The 25247-nt window shown below is 41.4% G+C and overlaps 2 protein-coding genes across 2 annotated transcripts in view; both read right to left on the bottom strand.

The window, feature by feature from the left end:
- IAH1 (isoamyl acetate hydrolyzing esterase 1 (putative)) lies at positions 1 to 14961 on the bottom strand. The gene is made up of 6 exons (XM_065401665.1): positions 14881 to 14961; positions 8445 to 8497; positions 7805 to 7953; positions 5053 to 5214; positions 1182 to 1303; positions 1 to 332 (listed from the first exon to the last, which is right to left on the bottom strand). The coding sequence occupies exons 1-6, from the start codon at positions 14959 to 14961 to the stop codon at positions 156 to 158; spliced, it is 744 nt and encodes a 247-aa protein (XP_065257737.1). The 3' UTR covers positions 1 to 155.
- Positions 14962 to 18988: 4027 nt separating this feature from the next.
- CPSF3 (cleavage and polyadenylation specific factor 3) overlaps positions 18989 to 25247 on the bottom strand; it is a 55448-nt gene continuing 49189 nt past the window's right edge. The window contains exons 16-18 of the mRNA XM_065400811.1: positions 23252 to 23321; positions 21577 to 21673; positions 18989 to 19315 (exon numbers count right to left, since the gene is read on the bottom strand). Coding sequence (XP_065256883.1) covers positions 19214 to 19315; positions 21577 to 21673; positions 23252 to 23321 — 269 coding nt within the window. The 3' untranslated portion in view covers positions 18989 to 19213. The remainder of the gene's footprint in view (positions 19316 to 21576; positions 21674 to 23251; positions 23322 to 25247) is intronic.

The raw sequence follows: 25247 nt of genomic DNA on the forward strand, positions 1-25247 counted from the left end.
GAACGTGTAAAGGTAACTTTATTTTTCCATAAACCATAACATTTGAGAAAGGACTTGCATCAATATTATCTTTTCTCTAAGAAAAACACTAGGAGTATTTTGCTGAATGCACATTTTCTCCTGTCCATCAACAGACTCGGTCAATATGTTACTGATCAGGATTTCCCAAAAAGGCTAACTTCAGGATTCTGATGATCTACATCGCGCCAGTAAGGAAGCAGCATAGGTAATGTGGAAATCTTCTTTTCCAGCAGTGACCAAAGTTGAGCTGCTAAAAAATTATTTCCCAATACTGATAAATGAAGTCCATCCGATAGATAGGAAGAAAAGTCCTATAAGGGGGGGAGTTAATTTAAATAAATCTTTAAGAAATAAACAATATAAGATCATAATAGCTAATTTCATAATACCATGCGATAAACTCTGGTCAGAAAATGTAGTTTTTAATTGATCTCAGTTCTAAGAAACTTTTTTCCAAGATTATGAAAGGATAGAAAGACAGGTAAATGTACTGTATTGCTTATGTTACTGATACCCATAAGAAAACTATCAATTGATGAACTGAGCCAACCAAAATACTGAATCTACTCTTTGTCTCAAAAGATCCACTTTGCCAAACTTGAATTACCTGCTAGGCCACATTTTTCAAAAGAGCTCAAATGTGATCAAAGTAAATGATCAGATTTTCAAAAAAGTTCAGCAGATGGAAAGCTGAGCTCTTGAAAATCCGCCTCTAAGTGTCAGAATAAGAGCTGCTGGGTGCACTGCACTTCTGAAAATCTGGCCTAAATTCAGCTTCTGGTGATGGTCAGTCAGTTGCACTTCAGGAAGGCTACTTATGCAAATATTCTTGCAAAGTACAGTATGGGATGCAACTGCCTTTATAAAGGAAGTTCCAGCGAAGTGGGATACCACTTATATTTAGAGCAGCCATATATTACTGTCTGATAACCAAACACAATATTCAGTTGTGTTTAAACAAATCACCTTAAGTGTTTTCCTAGCCCAGCATGAAGAATTCTGGATTCATGTTTCCTCCCAAATAGTGTAAACTATAACACATGATTTCTTATTTTATTTTTCAAGATTGACCATTCAGTTCCTCCCCAAGCTCTGTACTAACTATTGCTTTACACAAGACACTTCAGCATTTTCACAAACTTCTTTTCTGAACGTCATACCTGATTATTCTTTTGCATAAGTGTCCACAGATCAAGAACCTCAGTCCCACAATCTCTAGCAACTTGAACACATGCCTTGGCATATTCTCCAGTGGTAGAATTGAAGCGGTTTAATTTGTCACCTGTTGGAAGTTAAGAAAATATTAACTGAACTAGAACACAGGAATTAAGTCAGACTGTGTCACTATCTACTGTATGTGATTTTTATTGAATGTTAAACCATTTCAAAGTAAAATTTGAACCTTGTAAATTTTAAAGCAAGTGGGAGCTAAATCTGTCTCTTTAAAAGCCTTCTGTTGTAGCCTGCTGTTTTTTGAGAGATTAGTTTGAAAACAAACTTTGGTTCAGAAGTGTGGCTGGTGAGAATTAAGAGGCAGTGGCAGAGCTGTGTAAGAACATAGCATAGCACCTTTTTTTCTGTGTTAGGCTTGCCTTTAGCCAGTGCTTTTTGTCCAACACCTATGTACATCACATCTGCATAACTTATTTACAACTGCCAACGCTCCTATGCCCCCAACAGATAGAAGAGAGGTGAGATCTTATCACAAGCCTGTCCATCCGTGTTCTGGGTGACACGGGACTTCTCTTTTGCTTTAGTTTCCCCTCTGTAAAATAAGGCTAACTACTTATCTGTCTAGGTAAAATGTTTTGAGATCTTGGGATAAGAGAAATTTGCACTTTATATATAATTAGAAATCAGTTGCCCCATATCAGATGCAATACTCAATTGTACAGAAATTGATGCTCCATGTGCCTTGAGCACCAACCAACCTATAGTCCAGCTCCTCTGTTTCAATGCAGTGAAACTTCCCTCTAACAATCTATCCCCCAATTACCCACTGCATTTCAAGTGACCGCCTCCAAGATGTTACCCATTCCGCTTAACAATCTGTCCCAACATGTATTTAGCTCTCTCTCTCTCCTTTCTTCCCCAGACCTGAAGACTCTGTGTAGCTCGAAAGCTTGTACCTTCCACCAACAGAAGTTGGTCCAATAAAAGGTATTACCTCACCCACCTTGTCTCTCTTATTAAACTGAAAAGCATTTTTAGAAAACAGGGCTCCCTCTTACACCTTGTCACTCAGTCTTTACATGGCTACTTCTCCATCAGCAATCATGACTTCATCTGCTGTCAATCTTCTCCTTCCTGTCCTCTCTTCCACTGGTATGTCTGATGATTCTCTCCATCCTTGACTTTTCTGCCCCTCCCCGTCATAGGAAGTTTCACCCTGGCAACCCCCTGCTGCCCTGATTCATCTCCAAAATCCACTTCCTCTGCTCCTACTTTAGTGCTAGAGTGTCTCTGGCAGAAATCCCATGATCAGGCTAACTTATTCAAACCTGAAAGAGACCATTGTGATCATCTAGTCTGACCTCCTGTATAACACAGGCCATAGAACTTCCCCAAAATAATTCCTAGAGCAGATCTTTTAGAAAAATATCCAATCTTGATTTAATAATTGTCAGGGGAATCCACCCCAGCCCTTGGTAAATTGTTCCAATGGTTAATTACTCTCACCCATAAGAATTTATCCCTTAGTTGGTGTCTGAATTTGTCTAGCTTCAACTTCCAATCATTGGATTGTATTATACCTTTTTCTGCTAGACTGAAGAGCCCATTATTAAATTTGTTTCCCCTGTAGATAGTTACAGACTGTAATCAAGTTACCCCTTAACCTTCTCTTTGTTAAGCTAAATAAATTGAGCTCTTTGTCTATCACTAGAAGGCATGTTTTTCTAATCCTTTAATTATTCTCGTGGCTCTTTTCTGAATCCTCTCCCATTTATCAACATCTTTCTTGAATTGTGGACATCAGAACTGGACATACTATTCCAGCAGCAGTCACACCATTGTCAAATATGGAGGTAACATAACCTCTCTATTCCTACTCAAGATTCTCCTGTTGATGCATCCAAGGATTGCATCAGCTCTTTTGGCCACATCACTGTACTGGGAGATCATGTTCCGCTGATTATTCCCCCTCTTCCCTCCCTTCCTCCCCCCGCCATCTTTTTCATAGTCACTGCTTCCCAGGATCGAATCACCCATCCTTTAAATATGGCCTACATTCTTTGTTCCTACCTGTATACATTTATTAAAACACATATTGTTTGACTCCAGTTTACCAAGTGATCCACATCTCTCTGAATCAGTGAAATCTATCAGTTTAATGTGTGCCATGTCAATTTTTTATCATTCTAGTTTTTTTAATCAAAATGTCGTGCAGTACTACGTCAAATGCCTTACAGATGTCTAAGTATATTATGTGATCACTATTACCTTTATCAACCAAACTATAACCTAATATCAAGTTAGTCTGACAGGATCTATTCTCCATAAAACCATTTGCATTAATTACATTACCCTCCTTTAATTCTCTATTGAGTCCTATATCTGTTGCTCCACTCTTTTGCTTGGTATCAATGTCAGGCTGACAGGCCTAAAATTACTTGGGTCATTCTATTTATTCTTTTTTAAAATTGGCACATTAGCTTTCTTCCAGCCTTCTGAAACTTCCCCATTGCTCCAAGACTTATTGAAAATCAATATTACTGGTCCACAACATTACTGGTCCTTAGCTGGCTCTTTTAAAATTCTTGGATGCAAGTTATCTGGCCCTGCTAATTTAAAAATGACTAACTTCAGTGGATTCTAACATCTTCCAGAGACACAAGTGTAATGGAAAGAGTGTTATCACCCTATATGAGACTATATCATCTGTTTTTTCCCAAATACAGAACAGAAATATTTATTGAACACTTCTGCCTTTTTTGCATTATTATGGATAATTCTACCATTTCCATCAAGGAATGGACTAATACCATTGTCAGGATTCTTTTTAAAGTACAAATACCGTGCCACTGCACAGGCTGTCCAAACACACATGAGCACCTGGGGGCAGCCATTCAGCTGGTGCAAACTGTAATAGCTGATGTCAGTGAAGCTATGACAATTGACACCAGCTGAGGTCAGGAAGGCTCCCCACCAGGAACTAGGCAGTGTTATGTCTCCATTGTAAAAGTGACTTGAACAGTACAGGGAGAAGCTAATAGGCATTAAACTTTTTTTTGCTTTTTCCTCCGACAAAGATACATTTTCTTGGTCTCAGAACTGTACTTTTCAGAAATAAAGCATGAGGTGGGATATTGCTGCTTAACCTGATAAATGAGGAATATGTTGTAACAGCAAGAAAATGATCCAAGGTGTACCATGCTGCATTGCTACTCATTTCGCAGGCTGCTTTGCAAAGGGTATGTCTACACTACAGGATTAATCCGAATTTATATAATTCGAATTTAGGAAACCGATTTTATAAATTCGAATGTATTCGGCCACACTAGGCACCATTAATTCGGTGGTGTGCGTCCAAGCTACCGTAGTAGCATCGATTTCCAGAGCGTTGCATTGTGGGTAGCCAATAACATCTAATTGCCAATAACATCGAATTGCGGCCACACTAACCTTAATTCGGATTAACAATACCGATTTTGACGCTACTCCTCTCGTCGAGGAGGAGTACAGAAATCGAATTAAAGGGCTCTTTAATTCGAATTAAATGGCTTCGTTGTGTGGACGGTTCCAGAGTTAATTCGAATTAAAGCCACTAAATCCGAATTAAAGGCGTAGTGTAGACCAGGCCAAAGGGTGTTAAGGCACAGCATGGTCAGATTACACCATCTGTAATGTAATTCCAGAGATGTTTAGCAGACCTACCAGCAGCCTCTTTTCATTGGCTCAGAGAATACACATGCAGTTTGGCACAAATACCGAGCAAATCCTTTGTCAGTCTGGAGGTCAGCAACTTGGACACCCAAACTGACAACCTTTCTACTTGGTTTTTAAACCCAAAACTGGGAGAATTCCTTTTACCTTTGGCAATACACTCTTTTTCCCAAGCTGGTTCATAGAGAGGGGGTGGTGTTATCAAAATAATTTTGTCCTCAGTAATGTCTATGGACTTCAGATATTGTATCATGCTTTTTAAATTATCAGCATATTCCTTCAGTGGAATGTGTTGGTTGGAATTCACATCTGTTTAGGGAAGAAACAATTGTTAATATAAAACCAAGATGCCCATTGTAAATTATACACAATACTTATTTACACAGCATACAAATGTGGATGCTTTCCTTCTTTTCAATATAAAGTTCTACATGATTCATGAATTCATCAGATGTGGTGGGAAAATGATACACAGCAAAATCCAAGGTATAAGAGCCAGACAGAGAAAAAACTGCGGATACTGTAAATAATTTCCTATCCACTTAAAATAACTGAAGAGAAGGTGGTCGTAACAGATTAATTCATTGCCTTTTTTGTACACTTCCCTAACAGAAAATCAAATGATTACAAAGACTTAGCAGATTTATCTTCTTAGGGCTTGTCTGCATGGAGCAGCAATGCACACAAGGTGTGATTTGTAAAGTGGACAAATGTGTTACACACCAATTTGTCCCTGTAGACTCTGTTGGTGTGCACTAAAAGTTCCCTAGTGTGTTTTAACATAGTACTGTATAGACTAATTAGTGCACAAGACATTAGTGTGCTTTAGAAATCACACCCCCATAGCGTGCATTTCTGCTCCATATAGATAAGCCCTGAGTGTAGCCTGAAAAAACAATGGATTTTTCAATATTAACAGAAAAAGACATCACAAAATATGTCCAAAAACATTTATAACAAAAATTTCAAGTCTCATACACAGTGCCAATTCAGTACAAGTAGACAAGAAATGGTGAGAAGTTTAGGACTGAGATTAACCACTCCCTATAGGTGTCATGGAACAGTGGGTTACAAAATAAAGTAAGCAAACACACTAAAATTAGAGAGAAAACAGAAGAATGCTATGTGCAGATAGAATATAATAGCCCACAATAATTTATTGCTGCAAAAAGTTCGTGGACCCTACAGAGGGCTGGTTCCACTGTTGACTTTATAATTATCATCAGAATATTTATATTTGTTAGTATACATAGAATCATAGAACATCAGGGTTGGAAGGAACCTCAGGAGGTCATCTAGTCCAACCCCCTGCTCAAAGCACAACCAATCCCCAACTAAATCATCCCAGCCAGGGCTTTGTCAAGCCTGACCTGAAAAACCTCTAAGGAAGGAGATTCCACCACCTCCCTAGGTAACCCATTCCAGTGCTTCACTACCCTCCTAGTGAAAAAGTTTTTCCTAATATCCAACCTAAACCTCCCTCACTGCAACTTGAGACCATTACTCCTTGTTCTGTCATCTGCTACCACTGAGAACAGTCTAGATCCATCCTCTTTGGAACCCCCTTTCAGGTAGTTGAAAGCAGCTATCAAATCCCCCCTCATTGTTCTCTCCTGCAGACTAAATAATCCCAGTTCCCTCAGCCTCTCCTCCTAAATCATGTGCTCCAGCCCCCTAATCATTTTTGTTGCCCTCCGCTGGACTCTTTCCAATTTTTCCACATCCTTCTTGTAGTGTGGGGCCCAAAACTGGACACAGTACTCCAGATGAGGCCTCACCAATGCCAAATAGAGGGGAATAATCACGTCCCTCGATCTGCTGACAATGTTCCTACTTATACAGCCCAAAATGCCGTTAGCATTCTTGGCAACAAGGGCACACTGTTGACTCATATCCAGCTTCTCGTCCACTGTAACCCCTAGGTCCTTTTCTGCAGGACTGCTGCCTAGCCACTCAGTCCCTAGTCTGTAGCAGTGCATGGGATTCTTCCGTCCTAAGTGCAGGACTCTGCACTTGTCCTTGTTGAATCTCATCAGATTTCTTTTGGCCCAATCCTCTAATTTGTCTAGGTCCTTCTGTATCCTATCCCTACCCTCCAGCGTATCTATCACTCCTCCCAGTTTAGTGTCATCTGCAAACTTGCTGAGGGTGCAATCCATGCCATCCTCCAGATCATTAATGAAGATATTGAACAAAACCGGCCCCAGGACCGACCCTTGGGACACTCTGCTTGATACCGGCTGCCAACTAGACATGGAGCCATTGATCACTACCCTTTGAGCCCGACGATTTAGCCAGCTTTCTATCCATCTTGTAGTCCATTCATCCAGCCCCTACGTCTTTAACTTGCTGGCAAGAATACTGTGGGAGACCGTATCAAAAGCTTTGCTAAAATCAAGGAATAACACGTCCACTGCTTTTCCCCTCATCCACAGAGCCAGTTATCTCGTCATAGAAGGCAATACCTTTAACAGAGGCTGAAAGGCATTCCATTGTGTCTTTTCTCACATTCTGACTACAATTTTTATCAGCCAGTGGATTACAAGGCTATTTCCAAAGGCACAAATAGCAGTTAGGCACCTAACTCCAACTCAAAGTCCCAAGGGAGTTAGACACTTAGAGCCATTTGTGCCTTTTTGAAAATTTCCTCCATAGTCTCACATGAATATTTGGCCAGAAAAAGAGCAACAAAAACCAAAAGTACACATGAGATTTAAATGAATAACGGTGCACTAATGTAGTAAACTCATTTTAAAAAAAGAACTGATGGAGCAGGACCAGGAGAAATGTTAATCCCTTTGTGTCCCACTCTGTTTGGTAATCTCTAGCTGACATATTACACTTTTTAAAACTTGTTTTAAGAGAACAATTGAGAGAGAAAAATTGAAAATTGACCTACCTTTTAAAGCACTGTCATTAGCGCCAAAGAAGATGGTAACTGCAATAGTATTTTCAACATTAGAACTTCTGCTGATCAATCTGGGAAGAACTATGTTAGCCCATCTGGTATTGTAGCCTGACAGTCCGCGATTTAAAACATCACATTTTCTGAAACAAACACATACAACAAGAAGAAAATCCCCCTCATAGAGCAAAACTTTAGAAATTTCAAAACATTCAATCTGGAAACCTGCCTTAAGGCTCTCTACCCCTCTAAAATCAACTAGATTACACAGTAGACAAGTGGGATAATTTAATATATATGTAGTGTTTGTATAAAGTATATGTGTAGAGTTTGTCTAAATATATAGTTGCCAATCCTGCAATCTGATTCACATGGCCACAAAGATCCATATGCATGGCTTTGACTGCAGAATCAGGGAGTATTTACTCAACCTTTGCAATAGCCTTTAATAAGGATTTACACATATTGAAAGAGAAAGTACTGAGGCATTCCATATGATCCTTTTACAATTCCAAATATAAGTAAATAAATGCTGATTTTTTTAAATAACGAAAATCATTTACTACAGGAAAGCTGCTTGGCCTTCTTTCAGCCTAGACATTACATTTAAAATACAAACTTTGACAAGTCTCACCTGACCAATTTCTGAGCAAGCAACACTCCCCAACCATTGTCCTGAAAGGAAAACTGAATGAAAGGAACACAGTTTAGCATGTCACTCTACTTTCTCCCTGCATTTTTTATTGTCCTTTCTCCTCACCCACCAAATTTAACTGCCCTTTATTTTTATGTGGCCTCTCTTATCTTCTGAAAAGTAGGCCATTAGTGTGTCCCTGAGGCTGCTGTTGGCCCTGCCCAATCCCCACACATTTTGTTACTGCATTAGGGAACAGTACAGGAGAGGCGCACATTGCGCTGTCCTTCCACAGTCAAAACTATCACTAATTTCAATCTGTGGGCCAAAGAACTGTGTAGGATCAAGCCATACATAAGTAAATCAACTAGGTTGTAACAAGTGACTGATTGATACCAAGGATTTTTTCTGATCATTTCTAAATGTGGATTTGTAGCTTTAATTTCAGATTGCAGAGCAGCTCGTATATATGAACTATGCATCTGTTACCTTATACTTCAGGGGTAGCCAACCTGAGCCTGAGCAGGAGCCAAAATTTACCAATGTACATTGCCAAAGAGCCACAGTAATATGTAATGATTGTGTGTGTGTGTGTGTGTGTGTGTGTGTGTATACATATACACACACACACACAATCATTATTTAAGTTGATAATGCATATTTATTATACATTTATAATGTATAGTTAACGATAATAACAACTTAATCTTTTACTTAGTAGGACTTCCGGCAATCTTTGCTTTCAACAATTCCCTTGAAGTTTGGTTTGTGTTCAGTTGTGCTCACATGTAGCAGTTCTCTTAAGTGGCTGTCTGTCAAAATGCTTGGATTTCACATGTTTGAGTGTCCAGAAAACAGACTCACAAAGATAGGTCAAGGCAAACATCGAGATTAATTTTGGCTAGGTCTACACTACGGGGGGGGGGGGGGGGGGGTCGACCTAAGATACGCAACTTCAGCTACGTGAATAGCGTAGCTGAAGTTGCGTATTTTAGGTCGACTTACCTGGCTGTGAGGACGGCCGTCGACTCCGCTTCCGCCTCTTGCCGCGGTGGATTTCTGGAGTCGATGGCAGAGCGATCAGGGATCGATTTTATCGCGTCTTCACTAGACGCGATAAGTCGATCCCCAATAGATCGATTGCTACTCGCCAATCCAGTGAAGACGTGCCCTTTAAGGCTACACCTCTGATGTTGGGGTATTTATTCTTTGGTACAGATTTCCAGAAAGTAAGGGTCCCCTCTGTCTTCTGAACAGACTTCAATCTGTCATCTTCCAAAAGTTCTATTATTTCCATCTGGGATGTTGCTTTGTCAGTGACTAAAGGAGGTTTCAGACAATCAGCTTCAGCACTAAAAGGGTCAATCAGAAATCTGATTTGAGGCCTTTTCTGCTGCAAATCTTGGAATCTTTCCTCAAAACTGTCCTTAAGATCTTTAATCACACTCCTATATCTAGTTGTGCTCCATTTTAGGGGTTCTTCTGCATTCTCTTTTGATCTGGCTTGACGTTGTGACATTGAGGGAAAGTGTGTCAGTTCTCCCTCAAGCCTTTGTCTGTGAAACAACTGCAGTTTGTTCATGAACGCAAATACGCCTTGCACTAGATCAGACAGCAACTGGAATTTTCCTTGTAAGTCCACATTTAGTTTATCCAAATGCAGCAGCATGTCTGCAAGAAATGCCAAGTCTAGAACCCACCCAGGATCTGTAAGCTCAGGGTGTATTCTGTGCTTCTCCTCCATAAACAATTGTACTGGTTCCAGGAGCTCGAAAAAAATGGGAAATAACTTTACCTCTCGAGCCATCAAACTGCGCAATTAGATGTTGAAACTGTCTGTGATTGAGTGTATTTGAGAGAATGAAATTCACAATGTGCAAGACAGGTTTCATGACATGATCAAATTTGAGATTTTTAGATATCGGGAGCAACTGGTGAATAATACAGTGAAATGTCCAAAATTCGGGAACGCTCTCGTCAGATTTACAAAGCCCTACTAATCCATTCGCAAATCCCCCCATGGACAGAGCCCCGTTCGTTGCAATGGCAGTGAGCTTCTGTAAAGGCAAGTGGCTTTTCGCAACTACCAACATCAACACCACCTTTAGATCTCATCCACGAGTTCTGTCCTTTAGTGACATGATATCGAGGAGTTCTTCCCTTACAACAGTCGTCAGACACAGTGTGGACAAATACCAATAATTGAGGTTTATCCTGTGTATGGCACGACTCATTCAAAGTGATGCTCAAATACTCACACTGCTGAAGTTGCAAGTGCAGTTGCGATTTGATGTCACTGTTCAGGTCGGAGATTCTGCGTTCTATTGTGTGGCGTGAAAGCTGCAGGCCAGAAATTTTCTTCTGTAGATTCTCATTCTCTGGTGACAGGATTGAAATCACATCAGTGAGGCACATTTTTATAACCTCGCCTTCAGAGTAGGGCTTTTTCACACGGGCTATGTCCCAGCCCACATAATAGGAGGCTAATATTACAGTCTGCGATTGGTTGGCAAATCTGGTGAAGAACTGGGCTTCTACATCTGTTTGTTTTTTCAAAGTTTTCAGTTTTAAAGTGTGGTGTTCAGAACCTTGTGGGAATTCTTGATTCATATGTGCATGGCTCGAAGCGAAATGACGCTGCAAGTTTGAAGATTTGAACTGAGAGAGATATGTCTGGCAAAGAAGACACATGGCCTTACCATTACGTTCAACGAAAAAGTACTTATTCTCCCACTCCTGTTGGAAGCATCGATTTTCATCTGTGTATTTTCTTTTCTGTTTGCACTTGCCTTCCATTGATAGATGGTGTAAGAAAAATTTTGATTAAAAATTTCCACACCAGCTAGTCAGTGTATGCTTTATTCAAGGAGACACTGGTGCCGGCCAGGGGGTGCTGGACCCCTGGCTCTATCCCAGGCCCTGCCCCCCACTACACCCCTTTCCCCAGTCCCCACCTCCACCCCGCCTCTTCCCGCCCCCTCGTTCCTGCCCCCATCTCCCCCGAGCCTCCTGTGAGTCGCAAAACAGCTGATTGCAGCAGGCGGGAGGCACAGGGAGAGAAGAGGCGCGCTGGGGGAGGGAGGGGTGAGGCTGCGAACCCCGTCCTCTCTCCTCCCCCCAGAGCCTCCTCAATGCCGCGAAACAGCTGATTGCGGCGGGCGGGAGGCATGGGGGAGAGAGGAGGAGGTGTTGACGGAGGGGGTCGTTGGTGAGCAGGAGGCACTGGGGGAGAGAGGGAGGCTGACAGGGATACTGGTGGGTGCTGAGTACCCACCATTTTCCCCCAGTCGGCTCCTAGCAAGAGCCGCATATTATCTTCTGAAGACCCGCGTGTGGCTCCGGAGCCACAGGTTGGCCACCCCTGCTCATACTTAAAGGGACACTCACAACTGTTAACTGTATTTTTAAAAGATTCTTTAACTGCTACCAAACCTCTGTACCTTTTATTAATGACTTCTTAGATGATTAAAACCAAAAGAATCACATTTACTTTTTATTATTTATGTCATTTGTTTACTTTTTACTGCTCAGTTTGGATAATGACAAGTGGGCACTTGCATTTCCGTTTATGGCCTTTCACTTTGATTCTCACATTATAGTTTGCCTTTCAAAATTTGCATGGAAATATTTATAAACAAGAAACTTTAAATTTAAAAAACCAAAAACATCTCTTTGCATTAGGCTGTAAAATCCTTTTATATATTAATCTAATTTTAATTAGCTTTAATTTGCAGTCAAACAGTAATTACCAGCTGATAACACAGGCAAATTGGACACAAGTAGACAGTCATTACTAATTAGGATAGTGATTCATTCCTTATCAGTTTGAGTACACAGTAGGTTGTTACATGTATGTTGGGTTCAGCTTATATGTAAGGAGCCAGGTTCCACTTATGCCTTTACTGATCAGGCAGTTAAGTCAAGTAGAATGTATTGTTTTGGGAGGCTCTTTCTGGTCTTGACTGAGACATTGTCAGTTAACTACGTCTAGCATGTCAACTTACAGAATTGCTGCAAAGCGGGGCTGAATCCACTCACAATGTACCACCATGCATGCAGATTCTAAAATGCTTTCTCTAATGAAGAGAAACTCAATGGGTAGGTAAGGATCAGGAACTGAATTTTGACCTCAGATAAATGTATCCTCACCCTGTCTGAGGGTAGAAAGCAGCTCTGATTTCCTGTTTTCCCTGTTAAAACCAATATAGAGAGCTAGGTTCTAACTATGAAGCAGTGCTTGAAACAGAATCCTGGATGGAAAGTTATATACTTGAAGACTGAACCAGAAATAAACACTAAGGACCCACACCATCAATGGCCACATCTACTGAAGCCCCAACATGTGAACTATAGTGATTCTTACGGTAAAACAGAATTCTCCCTGCAAATTCTTCCAGCAGTTAAAATACTTTGCCTAAGGCGACCTAGAGGGCACTGTTCAGGGAGCCATAACTACAACGTTGCAGTAGCCAGGTGGATTTGTGATCAGAACACAACTCCCTCTCAATTACATATGTATCAGGTTTTTTCTTTTAAGGTAAAAAATAACCATTATCAATGGCAGGTGTTCAGTATAACACACAGCCCAGGCCAATGCTTAATTAAAAATTCAGATCAGAATGAAAATATATTAGCCAAGCACCTGGGTGAGAAGCAATTCTAATCTGACAAACCACTTACAGTAGCTGCCAGTGATTCTGTGGATAAAATCACAGTTTTACATTGGTGCTAAAAGTGCCTAATCTTGTGGTTAATATAGACAGGACACAAAAGGCAAATAATTTGCTTGGTCTAGTCTATAGTGGTATTCAGTAATGCTGTATTTGCTAGTTAAGGCCAACAGTGATACACAGAGCTTGCAGCTTCTGAAAATGCTACCAATGGAGATGGGCACGAGCATACTGGTTATAGACAAAATGAGTGTGAAGCGATTGAGCATGACCACACTGGGTGTGGGGGAGTAGATATGGGACACTGGGTAGGAGAGGTGTATATGGGATGCAGAGACACTCATAGGTGGCGAGTTATATGGGCCCATGTTCCACCAATGTTTGGGTTTATATTTTCAGAGCCATCCTGGCCATAGGCCGGACCGGGGCAACTGCCCTCTGCCCCACACTTTGGGGGGGGGGGGAGGGCACTGTGCTTCAGGGCGATGGGGGGGGTCCAAGGCAGCCTGGGGGGTTAGTGGGGGGCCTGGTGCTGGCAGCAGCAAGTGACCTGCTCCCAGCCTGCCCTACCCCTCACCACCCTTTCCCATCCCTGCTATACCCCCTCTCCACACCCATTCTATCCCTTCATAGGATCATAGAAATGTAGAACTGGAAGGGACCTTGAAAGGTCATTGAGTCCAGTCCCCTGCCTTCACTGCAGGACCAAGTACCATCCCTGACAGATTATTTTGCCCCCGATCCCTAAATAGCCCCCTCAAGGATTGAACTCACAACCCTAGGTTTAGCAGGCCACTGCTCAGACCACTGAGCTACCCATTCCATCCCTTCCCCCAAGCCCCCACCTAGGGTGACCTGATGTCCCATTTTTATAGGGACAGTCCTGTTTTTTGGGGACTTTTTCTTATATAGGTGCTATTACCCCCCACCCCTTGTCCTGTTTTTTTCAGTTGCTATCTGATCACCCTACCCCTGCCTCTTTCTGGCTTCCGCCCTCTCCCCCGAATGATGCCGGGAGCTGGCCGGGTGGGATGGGCTGGGTTGCTCGCTGGTGCCAGGCCCAACCCCCCCAAAGCGCAGGGCCCCCCAAATCGTGGGGCAGTTGCCTGGTCTGTCTGATGGATGGGCTGACTCCGTCCTGGGGACCAACAAAAATTATACAACCCCGGCATCCATGGAGCCAGTAGATGTATGGGGCCATATTTGGGCCATTGTGGGGGTGGTGGGAACATCTATGGGAAATTACTATGAGGTGTATGGGCCATTAGATGTGGGACATGGACATGAGAGATGTGTGTGTGGGGGGGTATGGGACATGGACAAGAGGTGCACAGGGCCACTGGGTGTTTGGGGTGGTTGTATGGGACATGGGGGCACCAGCTGTATGGGGCCACTGTGTGTTTGGACCCGGGGTGCAGGGAGCCATTGGGGGTGTATTGGGTCATTGTGTGTGTGTGGACACGTACACAGGGGCCATTGGGGGTGTGTTTTGGGCCATTGGAGGGGGTGTGTGCGGGTGGTGGTGTATGGGACACCAGCTGTGTGGGCCATTGTGTGTGTGGACACAGATGTGTAAGGGCGCTACGGATTACAGGACACGGAGCTGGGGCGAGGGGCACTGGCTCCCTTGGGGCTGCGGCGGGTCAGCGCCACGGGGAGCCCCACAGCGGAGCGGGCCCGGCAGCCTCCGAGCGCTGCCCTGCGCCAGGCCCGGCCCCCTGGCCGGCGCGGCGCGAACGGGCGGGGGAGGCCGCCAGCCCCGGTACCTCGGTGATGGAGTCCCCGAACAGCACGATGCGGCGCCAGGACTCCAGCTGGCTGCGCAGCGCCGCCTCCGACAGCGCCATCCCGCCGCCTGCCGCTGCCACAGGCGGGAGCCAGCCGGACATCCGCCCCCGGCCCCGCCCTCCGCTGCGCCCCGCCGGCCCTCACCGCCCTCTCACAGCGCGCCCGTCCCGACCCACCCGCCCGCTCACAGCGCGCCCGGGGGGCCGCTAGCCGGCGCTGGGCCTAGCCTGGAGCCACGGGGGGCAGACTCCCTCCCCCGAGGTGCAGCCTGGGCAGCCGCTGTGGGGCGCAGCTAATCCCGGGACCCACCCAACACCCTCCGGCCAGCGCTCCCCCCCCCTGTGCGCCTCAGGTGAGCCCAGGCAGCGCCCCTGCCTGCCCCGCCCAGGGCTGGGTGCATTGCCAGGGAGTCCTGCTAGCAGCAGCTGCTCCGCTCCGGTCCCGCTGGCAAAACCCCAGGCACGTTGATTGCACCAAGTGAGAGAATGCCTAGAGCTGGCCCTTGCTCCGAGCTTCCCCGTGTGTGTTTGGCGTTTGCAGTCACAGGGGAAACAATGCTCATGAGCCCTTTCCACTGCCTATTGCACTGCCCGTGGCTACCCAATCGATGCTCTATTTATCTGTGACAGGGTTGGGGTTTTAGATTTATAAACCCTTCAGGGAAGAGTTTGCATAATACAGAATTACTGAAATGTAGGAGTGCAAGAGACCTTGCAGTCATCAAGTCTAGCCCCCTCCACTGTCGCCGTACCATGGAAACCTAGACTAGGGTGACCACATGTCCCTGACAGGTGTTTGTCTAACTTGTTCCTAAAAATCCTCCCATAAGCGACATGTCACAACCTCCCTTGGAAACCTATTGCAGAACTTAACTACCCTTACAGTTATAAAGTTTTTCCCAATAGCCAACCTAAATCTCTGTTCCTGTAGGTTAAGCCCATTATTTCTTGTCCTATCTTCAGTAGGCATGGAGAACAATTGATCACTACCTTCTTTATAACAGCCTTTAACATACTTGAAGACACAGTGGTCCACTTGAGATCTCACCAGTGCTGAGTAGTGCAGGACAGTTACCTGCAGAGTCTTACATACAACAATCCTGTTAAAGAACTTGCCGCACATGGTATTGGTCTTTTTTGCAACTTCATCACATTGTTGACATGTTCAATTTGTGATCCACTATAACCCCCACATCCTTTTCAACAATACTGCTGCCTGGCCAGTTAGTCCCCATTTTTTAGTGTGCATTTGATTTTTTTCTTCCTAAATGTAGTACTTTGCAGTTGTCTTTATTGAATTTCATCTTGTTTAATTCAGAGTGGTTCTCTAATTTGTCAAAGTCTTTTTAATTCTAATCCTGTCCTGGAACATGCTTTCAACCCTTCCCTGTTTGGTGTCCTCTGCCACTTTTATAAGTATATTCTCCACCCCATTATCCAAGTCATTAGTGAAAATATTGAACAGTACTTTGGGCATGCAGCCCAATTCTGATAGCAAAAATACACACATTGATACATTATTTTGAATAGCAGTGTACATTGAGGCCATGCATCCACCCTGTGCCTCCTTATGCTTCTGTGCGAAGGCATAAAGGGTGGCTCAGCCATGACCCTCCTTATTAGTGCCCATGACAGCAAGAGTGAATCTGGTACACGTCGAACCAGCTCTCTCTCTCTTGGCTGCAAACTCCTCTTTTATAAATAGTTTAAGGTATACTTCTTTGCCTTTACCCTTTTATCTTTGATTAATTCTGTAATGTGGCTGTTTCGGAAAAAAACAGGAGATTCTCCACCCTGCACATCAGAGTGAGGCACCAGCCAAAATGGCAGACTCTAAATCTAAGGGTTTAAGCCCTGCACAAGCTGCGATGTCCTCATCCTCCAGCTGATAGCCCATAGCAGATACCTTTTCCTGCTGGGGGAGAGCCACATCCCTGATGAATGCTTGTGCAAATCCTTCTTGTTGAGGGCTTACAAATTTAGGGATGCACAGCTGAAACAATATATACTCACCTATACAGACGAGGTTCTTGATATTCAGATTCCAAGGCCTGAAGGGACTGTTGTGACATCTACTTTGATGTCCTGTATTATACAGATTATAGAACGACCCCAGAATTTGCCAGATTCAAACAGTGACTCAAACTCAGGCAAAATATCACTTAATCTTTCCGTGCCTACCACTAAAAATAACCTGTTTAATGCAATGAGTTGGTAGGAAGTTGCTTAGTTACATCCCCAGACCATTCTGGATCTCAGCTGTTTATTTTTATTAAAAGTCCTTTGCTATGGGAGAGGAAATAAAGTCTCTCTTCTCGGGAAATCCTAAGGGGGTCTTAGAAATGGCCACAATTTGCAGGAAATGTTACTACTTGAAGATTGAGAAATGTTTTTCCAATGCGGCAGAAGCAGCTGTGCTAAGCACCAGGAAGCATTCCATGAACCAGTTTGAAAACCAATATACTGAACGACTTAAACAAATGATTAAATACAAAAGGACAATTTCAGATACTTTAGACCATTTTTAATTTCTTTTGTTCATGAAAACATCATTCTACCCAGAGATGATTCTCCTCTTTTCCACTGAATAAACTGTGATTTCCTCTTGAAGTTTTTATGAAACAAACCGGCATGACTCAAACCCTTGTATTTGCTGCTTAAGATAGAAACGTTATTCATGTAGTCAACATAGCTCTTGGGAATAATTAACTTTTTGCTCACTTTGCAGTAGCCAAACAATATTAACACTGTCACAGAGGCTATATTAAGAAAATTCTCCATGACTCTAATACTACAGTGATGGGCACTATAGAAAAATTATAGATAGTAAAAGAGAGTGTAAAAATAGATTAGAGGATATTTCCCACCAGATTATAAACATTTTAACGCAAAACAGATGTTGCATCTGAAATCTTTGACAGTATCATTTTAAAAACAAGAACATTTCACAGAGAGGTTTTCTTTTTTTAAAAAAAATGCTAACTGCATTTATCAGTATTTCTTTATGAATAATTTTTTATCCTTATATAATTAGTTGGTGACAACCAATTATTTTGAGAGAGACACTAACACATAAATGTTCTTCGTTGATATTACTACTGAGAGTTATCTGATGCCACTTTAACCAACTCAGAAAAAAAAAAAGAAGCAAGTTTCTTGTGAATGATGCAAAGATACCTTTATATTCTTCTGTTAGGAACCCCACACTTTCCCTTAACATTTTTCAGTGTGATTTAAAAATACAGACTTAAAAATCACATTTCTATAGGGATTTTGTTCCCCTACTTTAGGCCTCCAGTCCCACAACTCACTGTGCAGAGGTGCAACTCTGTATCTACAGTTATACTGACTTGAATGGGGCTGTGTGCTGGCACACTGGTGTGCCCACATGCAGCGAACTGGGCCAATATTAACACTGTAATGGATATTGATAGGCTAAAATGATCTCTCTCATAGTTAGTTTGTATATTTGACAGCCTCTTCCTTATAGTCAGTTTCATTGCTTCCACAATGTAGTCTTCAAGGCTCTAATTCTGGTAAGCACTTAAGCATGGTCTTAACACATCTATCAGAATCAAGTACATACTTAAGTGCTTTACTGAATTGGGGCCTAAAGGTCTGACTTGTAGAAGTTCCAGGTAACCACACAACTCCAGCTGAAATCAACAGGGGCTGTGGATGCTAAACACTTCTGAAAGTTAGTTATTCTTGGTTTGTGTGGAATCTATTGTGATTTCTCATATTAGTTCAGAAAGCATCTACTATTCAGATCTTCACCTTACTTTCTCATTTTAAGGGTAAGTGATAATTTAGTACAGATGACTGCAAGAGGTGTGTTTATCAGTCACTATACTATTACCATAAAAAACAGCAAGAAAAAATAAAAAGACAACTCTGTATAAAATCTTATATATATAAATATATAGGGGAGCAGAAAACCCAACTCCTCCTCCAACAAGTCAGCAGACCTTGAAAATATAAGATTCCTCCCATTTATTTTTTATCATCATTTTAGGTTGTCTACTACATCATATCAGGGTAAGAAATTTCTCCTCTTATGTGCATATGTCCCATTAATGGGTTCATATGTACATATATTAACTCATTATGTACATTACACAAAATGGAGTTGCTATAACAGATTGCCCATCTGTTATTTGTAATGAGAACTAAGCAGTTTTGTGGTCAGGAAATAAGTACATATGGCTTGCTAAAGGCAAGTTTTATTTATTTTTTTATGAAAATGGTGAAAATGAATCAAGTATTAAAAAGATTGTTCTTGTGTTTCCTATATATATACTGGTCAGTCAGGTCAACGGACTGGGCTGAGGGCATCATAGAGTCTCTGTGCAGCCAACTCCACCATTTCCCGAAGGGATTCATCATCTTCATTTCCTGGCTCACATTCAGCAGTCTGGAAGAAGAGATGTGTGTAATCAAGGAGTCAGAATCAAACAGTCCTGTAAATTTACCTTTTTTTAAAAAAATTCTAAGTAAAGCCAATTAGGAGAAGGAATAGTAGATAACAGTCTAAGCAGCAATAAAACATTTCCTACAGTGGTGAAGCAAATTGTAAGGAAAATTATCAAGAGATTTCAGCTGCATTGCAGTCTTTTAAGCAGTTTGGCTACACATAAGATAGTTCAGCAAAAGATTTACATCAGTCTTGCTGAGAAACAACAAAACTAGATAAAAGTTTGTGCTTGATTAGTCATTAATTTTGGAATTATTGAATAGTAAGTCTAGTTTTGTGAACTAGATTTGGTTCAAAATCAAGTCTGAGTCCAAGTGGCACCCCAAAGTTTTTAACTTAATCTGTGACCTCATCTGCACTGTACTAAGTTATTTTAGGTAGAAGCTTGGAAACAATATAGAGTGCCAATCAACACCTCTGCTGTAAATAATTCAATTTTAACCCACTCATGGTCACCTGGGCATTCAGAAAATAAAGTTTATTTCAAAATAAAATCCATTGCCTCTTTTACTCATTAAAGCAATTCATTTTTTTATTGAGAGGCAAAACATCTATGTATACTTGAAACTTGCCAATTCACCCACGTAGAGAAGCCCATTGACAGCAGTAGCTCTTTGACTCATGTAACTAACAAATATTTTTGGTGGGTCTTGTGGTTCTTTTAGTCTGAAAGACACTATTTACTCCCTTCTACTCTTAACTTGTCTCCTTTCTGGACAGGCACCCCAGCCAGGAGGTCAAACAAAAGCTCCACCTTAAAAGCAGATGAAAATGATGGTTGGATGATCCCTCTTCTGCAGCAAAGTGTAACCTTGAACCAAAACCCATCTGCCGAGCAACATCCCTGTGCTCCACTAAGCCAAGATGCAAAAACCAAATGCTATGATCCATTGTGCACAAATCTGAACCCAACCCTACGTAACATTTAGTGTTTTTCTTTTTTGTTAAATCCCTGCTTTTTAAAATAGAAGCTTTTGGCAATTATCCATTTCTTTATGGTTTCTTAGTGCTGATTAAGGTGAATCACTCAGGCACTTTTAGTTCAGGAGAAAGGAGAGACTACGTAGAGTATATAACTATACTGGCAAATCCTCCTAGTGTAGATGTAACTTATACTGGCAAAAGAGTGCTTTGGTTGGCATAGCTTATACTGGTTCAGTGCATGAAATAAGATATAACGTCAAAAGGACTTTTATGCCAACATAACTGTGTCGACACTAGGGCTTTTGCCAATATAGAAATGGGGGGGGAGGGGGATGAGAGAAATCACATCTCTCACCAACATTACTATATTGGCAAAAGTTTCTAGAGTACACCTGGCCTGGTACAATGCCACTGAAGTCAGTGGTGTGTACACCAGTATAAATTATATAAAATACAATACTTAAATATATTTTGATTAAGCAGTAAAAGTTTCTCTCTAAGCTTCTGGTACTTTTGTCTCTTCCCTCTTCCACATGGTCTAAACAATCTGGGGCAGGGACCATCTTTTTGTTCTGTGTTTGTACATCACCTAGTACAATGGGGTCCTAATCCATGTCGGGGGACCACTAGCTTACAATACTGGAGGATATTAACCATTTATTTCACCACAACGTTGTTCTAATCATCAGGTGTACATCATCTTCCTAAAACCAAGTTTCAATACATTCCAGCTTTACCTCTTAATCTAACTGATAAATAGACAAGATATTTCACTCTCTCTGTGGGCATCGCTGATTTTGGATTTAGTGACTCAAGGATCAAGATGGGCAAATCTGCTTTGCTTGGCACATTTTCTACTGGATGATTGTTTGCCTTTATTTAGACTGGAGACTATATTTTAAGAGTCTAAAAGTTCTAAATCAGTAAGTTATATCAGTTATTCTATCTCTACCATCTGTTTTTATACATTTTTATTTAATTGCAATTTTACTTATAGCAAGTACGGTTGCTACAAAGAAAAATATTGAAAGTTTCTCTTTCAAAAGCAGAAGAATCAAATGTTAGTTTTTTTCCCTGAAAGATTTCTGAATAGGATTCATCTGTTGTGATGCTGCGTATCAAAATATGTCCCATAGCAAGTGGTACACAATATTCATGGAAACATTACCATTACACATCAGACTTTAGAGCTCCATGAGACAGATATTTTGTCTTTTTTTGCCTATTCGCTCCTATAGCGCAATTCAAATAATATCAATGAATTTAACTATACATACCCGTGTGTCCAATGAAATATTTGCAGTCTTTCCATCCACTGTGACACTTAGAACAGAGCCATCTTTTGCACTAACACAGTCCTCTCCAAACATGTCCCTAAAAGAAAGGCCTATAATTGTAAAAACATAGCTAAATAGCAAACAAGTTTTTCTTTTTCTTTTTTTTTTTAAATTATCTTTGGATTCCAGACAGATTCTGTTAGCATGGTATCTGGTTTCAGTCACTGACTGGGTTACTTAACTTTAAAATTATAGATGACAAATACTGACCTCAGTTGTTATTAAAGTGGATATTTAAACAACGTTAAGGATTTTACTGAAAAAAATCTGTTAGTAAGTAAGGGCCAAAAGTCCCTTTGACTTCAGCAAGTGCAGCTTCCCCTTCTCCTCCCCGCCCCAAGCTTCTATGGAACAGGGAACAAATGTCAAGGCAAGTCTACCAAAAATATAGATATTACAGGATTTCAAAATACAGTATGTTAGTAAGAAGGGATTGTGATGGATATTGCAATTCCATGCAATATCTTTGGGGACCATATTGCATCACTGTGGACCAAGTATTGTATGCAACTCCAGTGCGAGGGTTATCACAGCTCCTTCAGGAACCAAAACCTGTGTGTGTGTATGTCTGTGGGGGGGTGGTTAAGGTGAATTACTCAAGTTGTAAATACCCCCAAATGGTCCCACCCCCTGGGGAGTCTTGCATATACTGGTTCACAATAGGTTTCCCAGAGACCAACAGGCAAAGAAAGAACTTTTCACAGAAAAAGGCTGCATTTAAACTGACCAAGGCCTTCTTTCAGATCCAGCAAACAGACAGGACCTTCTGTCCAAGGAGGTCCCAACCCTTCCGAAAGGGTTGGAAAGACAGATGGGTGACTTCTGGTAAGTTTTTAGCATGTGTATAAGAACTTGTATTGTTTTGATAGGTTTTCTCTAACGTTTTTAGCTTAAGAATAAACATGCTAACTCAGAAAGAGCCGTGTGTTAATTTGTAACTGCTGGCAATACACTGTTCATAGCCCTCAGAAAGCCCAGGAACTGGCCTTTAGGCAGACTGGCTTGCTGGGGATATCAATGTCAAGCAGGGCACTGTGGAGCCTTAAAACCCCAATCAGAAGGGAGTAGGACAAGTGTCCCCCTGCCCAGAGACAGGCAACAGCGGGAGACCTGAGACCTGTCTGGGCAGTCCTGAAATGGACCACCGAAGGGGGAATATAGGTGCAGTTACCCTGAAACTGTGACAGTGATGGCTTGATTTTCAGGGGTTCTGAGTACCTACAGCTCTCATTGAAGTCAATGGGAAGTACAGATCCTCAGCATCTCTAAAACAAATAAATATCACGCCCTTGGTTCAAAAAATTTAAATGATAAGAAAAAAATATCCTGAAACAGTCTGTTAGGATATTGCAGGATTTATTACCTTTTATCCTTTGGTTTACTTAATTATTGAGATTCATAGAAATGAAACTGATATAAACCTCTGCAGCCTTTTTGAATTACAGTACATGCAAACAACGAAATGGGCAAAATGTAGGAGAGAACTGTGTTTCTTTAAAGGCCATATATTTGGTGGCCATATATATTATGCTAAAATCATCACATTTGCATGGCAAACAAATAATGTTTCTAACTGACCATTTTCAGTTATTAATAATATGACAAGCCAACTTACTGAAGCATGATCTCCATCCTTTTGCTAAATACATCCATATCTACTTTTTTGGAAATCTTATGCACTGCAGCTGAAAAAAATAAAGAAGTCAGCATTAGGTTTTCATTGACATTTGCTTGTGTTGTATTTTCCTCTTGCAAATGTCTACCATTACATATAGTTAATTTACAAGTCGTAGTTCCTAAAAGTCTGCATAGTTTTCTTTATGAAAATTTATAATTGAAAACAAAAATGTTTCATGAAATACTAAGAAAAAAGTTGCATTTTAAAGGAACAGCTTAAAGATCATATTTGAAACAAGTTCCTTTACTTCTGTTACTAAATTCATCAGCCTATTCAAAGAGTAAGAGTTTTACAAGTCTAATTTTTACTTATTTCTATTTACTTTTCACTATTTATACTGTTTGTTTACTTTTTACATTTCATTCAGTTGGGTAATGGCAACAGTTTCATTTCCGTTTATAATCTGCTTTGCTTTCTGGTTTAATAAATTAGGACAATACTTCACTCTCTTAAATGGCAAAAACTTCTTTAACGCAGTTAAGATTGCCCTTCCAGTATCTTATTAAGTGCAAGAAAACTCAAACTTGTGAAAACCAGGAAATAGAGTTAACCACTGGGAATTATCTGCATGTAATCCAGCTGCATTCACTGTGTTAGGTGTAGTTACATTGGGGGGGTAGCTCAGTGGTTTGAGCATTGGCCTGCTAAACCCAGGGTTGTAAGTTCAATCCTTGAGGGGGCCACTTAGGGATCTGGGGCAAAATTAGTACTTGGTCACTGCTAGTGAAGGCAGGGGGCTGGACTCGATGACCTTTCAAGGTCCCTTCCAGTTCTAGGAGATAGGATATCTCCATTAATTTAATTTTATAGAGGAATTAGTTGGAACAGCTTGAAAAGAGTTGTGATTGTGGTCTGAAGCAATCTGTGGGACTGTGTCCCGCTGGGAGTGAATATGAGCCCCTCTCTCTCCTTGACCCGTGTGTGTGTGTGTGATCAAAGGAAAGAAGCAAGTGTATGCCTTGACAGATCCAGTATGCATATTTCAGCAGTGTTGTGTAGGCTGTGCCATGGGGATTGTCAGCAGTTAAGTGGAAGATGAGTGTGGTCTGTGAGTTTAATGAAGTATAGCGTTAGATGACATTGGTGCATAAGGTGATAGGTTTGTAAAAGGAGCTGAAGGGGTTGTAAAAGTTAGCAGATGGGGTTTCCTTTCTGGGGCATAGGAAGCTCCTGTGCAGTACAGTGCAAATGCAGAGTGCAAGTATGTTTTAAAGTTGTACTGGGGCATTGCTCAAAGAGGGCAGTGTTAAGGTAAAACAGAATAGCATCTATTATTTTAAAAAACAAAACAAAAACCTACACATAGGTTGTAAATATTACATTTTGTACATTTCCTCCTTCCCCAAGGACCAAAATTTTGGTCCAAATTACGTGACTATGTCCAAAATTGGGGACCAGATCCTGCTCTCAGATACACACACAGCTCTCATCAATTTTCATAGATGAGCAAGAGCATATGAAGGCAGAATTTGGTTTGGCCCTTAATGTGAAGAAGAATGTTTGTGTTCCAAGCATAAAGGTATGTATTGGCAAAGAGTATATATATAGTACAGACCACAGAGGATATGAGAACTTTTAGACTATTTTTGCCAATGTGCATTACTGTTATTTATCCAACTTTAAATTTCTACTACCATCATGCTGCACAGTCCCCATAAATGTTCATCCTCTTGGAGTGTCACACCATTCTTCATACTTTCTACTAACTGAAAACAACTTCACCAGTACATTTCAATCCATCATGTAGTCCCTGTTCCAGTTCATGAATACAATAAAATACAGGCTCATATATGAAACTAGTCATAAGACACCACCACTATTAGTCCCAGCAAAGTTGCTTTGTTACTTGAGCTAATCAGCAACCTCACATCCAGCATCTGATACAATAATTCTGTTATGACCTAGTAATGCTATTTGGTTACTGATGTCAATG

This window comes from Emys orbicularis, chromosome 3, assembly GCF_028017835.1.
Source record: "Emys orbicularis isolate rEmyOrb1 chromosome 3, rEmyOrb1.hap1, whole genome shotgun sequence".
Classification (NCBI taxonomy): Eukaryota; Metazoa; Chordata; order Testudines; family Emydidae; genus Emys; species Emys orbicularis.

What these genes read in the sequence shown, in the direction of transcription:
- IAH1 (XM_065401665.1), bottom strand. Translation starts at nt 14,961, where the DNA reads ATGGCGCTGTCGGAGGCGGCGCTGCGCAGCCAGCTGGAGTCCTGGCGC. An exon ending in AAAAGAGTGTATTGCCAAAG is followed by an intron (nt 1,304 to 5,052) that starts GTAAAAGGAATT and finishes AACTTCCAACAG; the next exon opens with GTGACAAATTAAACCGCTTC. An exon ending in TTATGCAAAAGAATAATCAG is followed by an intron (nt 333 to 1,181) that starts GTATGACGTTCA and finishes CCCCCCTTATAG; the next exon opens with GACTTTTCTTCCTATCTATC.